Below are 9,402 nucleotides of genomic sequence, written 5' to 3' on the forward strand. Positions count from 1 at the left end.
ATTATGCCGACAAAGTAGACATATGCATTTAAATTGACAAAAATCATAATTTTTGCAAATTTTCTCTTTTAATTTGTGTTTTTTACAAATAAGCAATGGATTTATCGACCAAATTTTTCCACTAACATAAAGTACAATATGTCACGAGAAAACATTCTCCGAATCGCTTGGATAGGTAAAAGCCTTCCCAAGTTATTACCACATAAAATTACACATTTCAGATTTGAAAAAATGGGTCTGGTCCTGAAGGGGTCAATAGATGGAACAATTGAATATAAATATGCAGACTTTCCTGATAGCATGTTGTGAATACTTCTTACCTACTCCTATTTTGTCTACAGATACAAAGCTAGATGAAGCGTCGGGAGGTGACATGAGAAATGGGGAACAGAGTGATTATGAAGAACAAAGTGGAGAAGACGACCAAGAAAATCTTGAGGATGCTGTCCCTGTTGATGAAAATCTTTTTACTGGAGAAGATCTAGATGAACTTGAGGAACAGCTGAATACCCTGGATGAATGAACGTTGCTGCCTTGTCCACACGTCATTAGTAGGATTTTCAGACTGCCATGCCTTTTCAACATGATTTTTTTAATAAGGAAACATGACGTTGCCTTTCTGCTTCTACAGAGCACATCAGAAACAGTTTCGCGTGTTGTAATTTTGACAACTGTAAATTGGTCAGACTCTATAGGAATGAAAAAATAAAGTTCTTATTTGAATGTAGTGGGACACAATCTGTTTTTATTTAATACATTATATGTATTATGTTGCATTTTGTCTTGATTTAATAAAAGACTAAGGCAAAATCTCCTAATCCATCTATTTACCTGAAATTTGAAGCCCATCACTACATTTCCCATGTAATGTAGTCTGTTCAGCTGTCTGCTCCTCACAGCGAATGATATATGTAGCTTAAAGGGGCTCAGTCAATGACAACAGAAAAGAGTGATTACATGTTACATATTCTGATGGTTTTTTCCTTTCCCCCTTACAAGTACACTCTGGAATCCCAAGTAAAGGTAAGAAAGCATTTATAATAAAAATATACCTGCACTGTTTCTGTAACAATGCTGGGGATTAGCATTTATTCATTATACTGTGATGCCATAGTGATTTGCTACTCAAATATAATTAAATCAGAGCAGGACCACGGTGGAGGGAAATGATGATTTTTTTTTTTTGCTCTTCCTCTGAAAGGGTTCTAGCCTATGCACTGGCGATTTTTTTTTTTTTTTACATCTGCATTCCGGCTGACTTGTTTATTTGTTAAAATGATAAAAAACACAGAAAATTGGCAGATCAATCTCTAACCCACTCTGTGACCTGAGCTGGGCATTTTTTGATGCGGTAAGGAAGCTGTTTGTACACCCGTCACGATTGGATTTTGAGCATGTCCGTGTTGCACAAACCACTTTCCGAGTATACAATAATAAATATATTTGGTTTCAACTATATCGTTTGATTTAACGCATCGGAGCAGGTGTGGGTAAGTAAGAGAGTCCTCGATTATTCCATTATAAACATAAAAAAATAACTGCAAAATTGCACCTCACTGCTCAATGTTTATAAGAGGGAGTTCTTTGCAACTGATGTCCTCTTATCAGGATGCCACGGAGTAGACCAGAGGTCTTAAACACGTGGGCTGCATGCGGCCCCTGAAGCTGTCATCTGCGGCCCGCTGAGAGGGAGAGAGGAAGCCAAAGGAGGAGCGCCGCACACACCCCCCTGTAGATAGTGCCACACCCCACCCTGTGGAGAGAGCTACATCCCCTCTATAGGTAGCTTCATAGGGGCTCCCTCTAGGAGTGGAATCCCCAGCCAGAGCGCTCAGGTCTAGGATTCCACTGATCGACGAGGCCTCTCACGTATCTGTCCATATATGGACAGTGACGTCAGGGACTCCTCCAGGAGAGGAATCCCTGGCCAAAGTGCCGGCAACACTTTGCTGGGGATTCCACTCCTAGAGGGAGCCCCAATGGAGCTATCTATAAGGAGATATATGTAGTACTATCTACAAAGGGGTGTATGTAGCACTATCTACAGGGGGCATTGAGAAATTACCTACAGAGGACACTGGCCTTATCTAGGGTGGGTGTGGCACTCTACAGAGGGCACTGTGGCATTATCTACAGAGGGCATTGTGGCACGATCTAAAAAGAGGCTACCCAATCTTGATATTCTTGAGTCTGCTAACTGAGCAGCCAGGCTACAATTAGCGACACTTAAACTGGAAAACTGGACTGTTAACATAAGCACGTGGAATAAACTCGCAAATTTCCGGTAAGTTTAAAACTAGCGGTATTGTTTATAGTAATGTAGTATTGTTATAGTAATATAGTATTGTTATAGTAGTTCAAATAACCTAATTGATTAACAATAATTTTTGTTTTTTATCAAATTTGAAAGTAAGGCCACTTCAAATTTTTTCTATATGCGGCCCATTTACCTGGCCGAGTTTGAGACCCCTGTAGTAGACCAAATAAGTTTCTCCTTATTTATTGCCTTCCTTTGCCTGCTGGTTCTTCTAGTTTTCCGAGCTGATGGCACTGGGTAAAACCAAGGACCTTCCCTTTCAAGGATACTAGATAAAACGAGAGCAACTAGATATAGTGTGATACTGTTATAACATTAAAAAGGTTATCTTTTGAGGACTCCAATAGGACGGGACATATCACTTTAGTAGGTGTGTATACAGAGCTTTGTGAAAAAGTGAATTGGTCCACCGATCACTAAGCTGATTGGTTGCATCGTACCAGGTGACATTGACATCTTTTATGAATGCGGAAGTGGTAAATTCAAATATTGACTTGACACAATTGCAATCAAAGTTTTTACTTTTTGATTGGGGATTATGAGCTTATCAATAATTCGAACACTAAATTCATGACGTTTTATCCGATTGAGCCATGTAAACGAAGGGTGTGGAAAATTAAGATAACGTAATATTGGGATAAGGTTATTATAAAATCTGTAAACTGTTTTATTATTATCTTTTTTGTTTTGTTATGAATGATTTTCACAATTAATAAAATTTAAGAGTCTGTATATCCATCGGCTATTTAAGAGTAGTAAATTGTTCCGCCAAGTATGCCTCGGAAGAAGCCGAGAAGGAGAAACCCAGGCTCTGGCAGAGACTTTATCTTTATTATATGCTTGTTTTAACTTCGAATCTTTGAGAGTTTAAAAAAATCTTTCGGTTTAAAGTGGTTACAGTATCGCACTCTACTCTCGACTTATCTTGTATGCTTGAGGGGGAAGGTCCTTGGTTTTATCCCGGTGCCTTTATCTCTGCTGGTTCTCCTAATTCTCAGACATAGGAAGTGCAATACAATGGTGTGAGGAGAAACTTATTCACATATGCAGTGGCATCTTGATAAGATGCTACTTATCAAGAGCTCTCTTATAAAAATCGTTTGAGCGGTGTGGTGCAATTTTGCTTTTATTTTTTTTTAAACTTTCCAATTATGCCAACAACTGCACCCGAGAACGAGCCGAAAAATGTCAACACAACAGGCTATTCCACAGATATATGCTGTTGGTTGACTTCTGTCACACACTCATCATGAAAAAATGCCTAGTCTGCAGAAAATAGTCTTAATCGGTTTCTAAGAACTTTAGTGTTTTGGCTACCTTTAAAGGGGTTGTCTAAGCCTAGACATTGTTGGCAAATCGCTAGGACATGCCACCAATGACCAATTAGCAGAGGTCTAACAGCTGTAAACCCCGCCATTCACTAGACCACAGTGGCCACTTCCCCAATTCATTATAATCTCCACTTAATTAGATATGACCTAACTAGGAAAATACATATTTGTTGAATCTTTGTACAGTGGTTCAGGCCTTGGTTAATGTGGGTAGAGGTTATCTTGCCTTCTCTCTACTTTAGGGCTGATTCATACGGTTGTATTACAGATCTGAGTTATATGGAGCTGTAATGCAGCGTCTATACGAGCGTATGAGCCCTTACAGTAACTCCTGTATTCCTCAGACTTTCTATAGAGGTTTTTTTTTCTGATTTGTACAGAATACTTAAAGGGGTTGTCACACAAAACACATGTATCCCCTATCCACAGGATAGGGAATACATGTGTAATCGCTTGGGGTGGGACCCCCCAGCGATAAGGAGAATGGGGGACCGAAAGTCCTCCAAAGTGCTCCATGAGAAAGGAGTTCTCGTTTGCCTGCCTGACCAGCACTCCCTTAATTTCTATGGGATATACGGGACTGATGTCTCGGGCAGGTCCATAGAAATGATAGGAGTGCTGGTCAGGTGTGTACGCATGCACCCCATTCTCTTTTATCGCTGGGGGTCCCAGCGGTCTGACCCCCAGCGATCACACATGTGGTTTGTGGGACAACCACTTTAAAAAAAGATTAAAATTGTTCCATGCTTCATTGAATGGGGGGAAAATAGCTCCAAACACGCGGCCCTTATTGGAGCATGGAGGAATCTTGTATCCACTGCATGCAAGGTGAGATTTTTTTTTTGTCTAAGGCAAGAGTTAAAGACCTTGTTCAGTCAGTTCCTTCATCTACTGGTTTATTCACCTTTTCATGTTCGCAGTATCTTGTACCTAGGGCAGGATTCTTTAGGTACACTATCTGGCCAAAAGTAGCCTAACCATCACACCTGTATGAGCTTGTTGGACATCTCAATTCCAAAGCCATGGATGTAAATGGCGTTGGTATCTGGTTTGCAGCTGTAACTGTTTCTACAAGAATTTGGGGCATTCCTGTGGGAGTTTGTGTCCATTTAGCCAAAAGGGCCCTTGTGAAGTCATGCACTGGTGTTGGACAAGAAGGTCTGCCTCGTAATCTGCATTTAAATTCATGACAAAGGTGTTTGATGAAATTTGAAGTCAAAGCCCTATGCAGGCCTCTCAAGTTCCTCCACACTAAACTCCTTAAAGAGGCTCTGTCACCAGATTTTGCAACCCCTATCTGCTATTGCAGCAGATAGGCGCTGCAATGTAGATTACAGTAACGTTTTTATTTTTAAAAAACGAGCATTTTTGGCCAAGTTATGACCGTTTTTGTAGTTATGCAAATGTGGCTTGCAAAAGTCCAAGTGGGTGTGTTTAAAAGTAAAAGTCCAAGTGGGCGTGTATTATGTGCGTACATCGGGGCGTTTTTAATACTTTTACTAGCTGGGCGCTCTGAAGAGAAGTATCATCCACTTCTCTTCACAACGCCCAGCTTCTGACACTGCAGATCTGTGACGTCACTCACAGGTCCTGCATCGTGTCGGCCACATCGGCACCAGAGGCTACAGTTGATTCTGCAGCAGCATCAGCGTTTGCAGGTAAGTCGATCTTACCTGCAAACGCTGATGCTGCTGCAGAATCAACTGTAGCCTCTGGTGCCGATGTGGCCAACACGATGCAGGACCTGTGAGTGACGTCACAGATCTGCAGTGTCAGAATCTGGGCGTTGTGAAGAGAAGTGGATGATACTTCTCTTCAGAGCGCCCAGCTAGTAAAAGTATTAAAAACGCCCCGATGTACGCACATAATACACGCCCACTTGGACTTTTACTTTTAAACACACCCACTTGGACTTTTGCAAGCCTCATTTGCATAACTACAAAAACGGTCATAACTTGGCCAAAAATGCTCGTTTTAAAAAAATAAAAACTTTACTGTAATCTACATTGCAGCGCCTATCTGCTGCAATAGCAGATAGGGGTTGCAAAATCTGGTGACAGAGCCTCTTTAAACCATGTTATGGACATCTACAGGGGCACCGTCTTGCCGGTACAGATAAGTGCCTTCCCCAAACTGTCGCCACAAATTTGGAAACCTACAATTGTCTAAAATGTCTTTGTATGCAGTAGCCAGTGTTCCCTATATGGTGCATGGCTGCGCACCTTCCACAGTCCGCCCGCTCACTGATGTTTAAAGCCTGCACACTTACAGGCGGCGGGCGGATGCAGTGGTGGCAGGGTTCCGGTGCTAGCTACCACATTCACTTGTATGTGCGTCCTCAGGACGCAGATACAAATGAATACTATAGATTGCAGGCCACGTTGGGGAGGGGGGGGGATTTCTGTGTAGCACTATATACAAGGGGTAGGGCGGGGCTGTGTAGCAGTATATACAAGGGGAGGGGGGGGGGCTTGTTGTGTAGAACTATGAACAAAGGGAGGGGGGGGGGGATTGCTGTGTGGCAGTATATACAAGGGGATGGGTGATTGCTGTGTGACAGCATATATAAGGGGAGGAGGTGAGACGCTTGCTGTGTAGAACTATGAACAAGTGGAGGGGGGGGGTGGTTGCTGCCTGTGTGGCAGTATATACAAGGGACGGGGGGATTGCTGTGTGGCAGTATATATAAGGGATGGGGGGATTGCTGTGTGACCGCCACAAGGGGAGAGGGGGGGGATTACTGTGTGGCAGTATATACAAGGGGATGGGTGATTGCATATATAAGGAGAAGGGGGCTGTGTAGCACTATATACAGGGGGAATGAGGATTACTGTGGCAGTATATACAAGGGGAAGGGGTTTGCTGTGTGACAGTATATACAAGGGGAGGGGGGGCTGTCTGGCAGTATATACAAGGGAAGGGGGGGCTGTCTGGCAGTATATACAAGGGGAGGGGGGCTTTGTGGCAGTATATACAAGGCGAGGGGGGATTGCTGTGTGGTGCGATCTACAGGGACAGTGGTGTAAGAGAGGGATTCTTTCATTGATGCCTATAATTGGTGTTTATAATTCTATTTTACAGGTGTACTTGTAATATTATAGTATTTTAAAAAGTAATTAAAACTAATTTAAAATAAGTTTTCTTCTCTTATTTAGTGCGCTATATTAGCGTTTACTGGGGGTATTACTTTTGGTCATCAGATTGCCCACCATTGATGGAGACTTGCCCTGCTCCCTAACTGCCCCACTCTGGAACTATCAGACTGGAGCATTGGAAACTTGTTGAATCACACTTTCCTATATTGCGACATGCTTTACACCACGGCAGCAGAGGCTTGGCATTATGCATTATGAGCCTAGGCTTGTGTTCAGCTCCTTTACCATGGAAAACCATCTGATGAAGCTCCAATCGCACAGTTCTTGCACTTATGTCACTTCTAAAGGGAGTTTGGAACTTTGCATTGAGTGATGCAACAGAGAATAGCTGATTTTATACGCCACACGCTTAGGCACTGGGTTGCCCTGCTCTGAGTTTGTGCGGTCTACCCCTCCGTGGCTGAGCTGTCGCTGCTCTTAGATGTTTCTACTTCACAATAATAGCACTTCCAGTTGAATGGGGGTAAACCTAGCTGATAAAAAAAATTTCACAAACTGGCAGTGCCACATTTAAAGTTACTAAGCTCTTGGGGCCCGAGCGCAGAGCGAGTAGATGTGCTGCAGAGGAGCGCCAAAGAATTTTAGGCCCATCTGTGGAAATCCTCCCTCCCAGAAATCGTTGGACACCCATTGACACCTGGGCTGTTGTTGGCCAACAGTGCGGAACTTTTTAAGACCATTCTTGGTCAGTTCGAGAACAGTCGCGACCTACCGCGGGGTGGTAGACCACGGTCTAAATTGACACCTGCGTGTGACGCGGTCGACATTACAGCCTTCTAAATATAGTGAGAGCCCTCCGGATTGCCTCGGCTCCCGCCCGCAAGCCTATCTGAGGACGGAGCATAAAATCCAGTGTGGCCTAGCGCTGTGGGTGAGGCCGCAGCTTTGGTTTTGGAACCGTTTCGCCCACGACACATTCCTCACTGGAGGACACAGGGGAAAGACTCCCTGAGTCTGGCAATACCCCTTCCTGACCTGAGAGACGCTCACAGGAGAAATCGGTGAGGGCAAGAGGACTTGTTCACTCTAAGGGGATGTTCACACGCTGAGTCAGAAATGTCTGAAAATATGGAGCTGTTTTCAAGGAAAACCAGCTCCTGATTTTCAGAAGTTTTTTAAGCCACTCGCGTTTTTGGAGCTTTTTTTTGTTTTTGTTGAAAGCCCAAGCCGTGCTTTCTATCACCCAAGTGCAAAAAAAAAAGTGCAGGGGTGCCACACAAAAAGTGCACAAGGATGGGCCCCCCTTCTCCACCACCACCCTGCCGCGCCGTAACTATTGCTAACACTACCTAAACACTAGTACACAAAGTAGGCACATTATGCACAAAGTACGCACATTATGCACAAAGTACGCACATTATGCACAAAGTACGCACATTATGCACAAAGTACGCACATTATGCACAAAGTACGCACATTATGCACAAAGTACGCACATTATGCACAAAGTAGGGACATTATGCACAAAGTACGCACAGCACACAAAGTACCACATTATGCACAAAGTACGCACAGTACACACATAAAGCACAAAGTAGGCACATTATACACAAAGTAGGCACATTATACACAAAGTATGCATAGTACACAAAGTACACACGAGTATGCACATTATACACAAAGTACACCTTGTAAACACATGAATATGGACATTAAACACACATGAATATGGACATTAAACACACATGAATATGGACATTAAACACACATGCACTTACCTTTTATGTCTTCACTGCAGCTCTTCTCCTGCTCACAGCACGACACAGAGCCCGCCGACAGTCTCCCCTCCCCCATGTCCCGACAGCTAGCAGCAGAGGAGAGATGTTTAGAGCAGGGAAGGGGGGCTGGAGGGGGAGCTTCTAAAGCAGCACAGACCACGGCTGCTAAGTAGAAGCGAAGCTCCCCTCGCCTGACAGGTGCGGTCCTGGCACCGGGGCTCCCTCCGGTGCTAGCGACGCCACTGGGCATGAGGGGGTTCGGTCATGGGCCCCCTGGGAGCCTTGGGCCCTGGGCGACCGCCCGAAATGCCCTAATGATAACCCGCCACTGCACCCCAGTGTCCACCTTGGAGCCTGCATCTACTTGCAACTCCCTTCCGAAGAAGGGAGGCCGGGTTGCAGGGGAAAACGGTACCAGATGACCACACATTTTCCCCCTAGACCTTGGAAGGGTCCCAAAAGGGCACCGCATCCGAAATCCTGTGACAAACACACAGTGGAAAAACCAAATTAAATAAGTGGATGTGCGCTGTGATACAGCCTGGACATCCGCCAGGTATAAAAAATTCCTCATCTCCCAGCCAGAAGGCCGGGAGAATAAAGGTGTGTGCTCATATAGTGTGAAAGCGAGTGCGTGCAAAATGTGCCTTCACTCAGTGGGATCCCACCCCCAGTGAGTTAGGGAACCCCAGGGTCACCAGCTCTGGGGCACATAGCAACTCGGGCTTCCAAACTACCTGACCTCGATCCGGCGGTCGCCTGGTCACCTACAAATGGTACCTTTTAAACCAAATGCGTACACCAGAGCGATGACCGTTGTGGTTCCCTGCCCTCACCTCAGCGTTCTGTCATCCCCCTACGATGGTCCAAGCTTCCACGGG

General features: G+C 44.5%; 1 protein-coding gene across 2 annotated transcripts in view; it reads left to right on the top strand.

The window, feature by feature from the left end:
* ZC3H15 (zinc finger CCCH-type containing 15) overlaps positions 1–727 on the top strand; it is a 120,652-nt gene extending 119,925 nt beyond the window's left edge. For both annotated transcript variants that reach the window (XM_075831281.1, XM_075831282.1), the window contains exon 10: positions 342–727. In XM_075831281.1, coding sequence (XP_075687396.1) covers positions 342–523 — 182 coding nt within the window. In that variant the 3' untranslated portion in view covers positions 524–727. The remainder of the gene's footprint in view (positions 1–341) is intronic.
* Positions 728–9,402: the final 8,675 nt, after the last annotated feature.

Source organism: Rhinoderma darwinii, chromosome 6 (genome assembly GCF_050947455.1).
Source record: "Rhinoderma darwinii isolate aRhiDar2 chromosome 6, aRhiDar2.hap1, whole genome shotgun sequence".
Taxonomy (NCBI): Eukaryota; Metazoa; Chordata; class Amphibia; order Anura; family Rhinodermatidae; genus Rhinoderma; species Rhinoderma darwinii.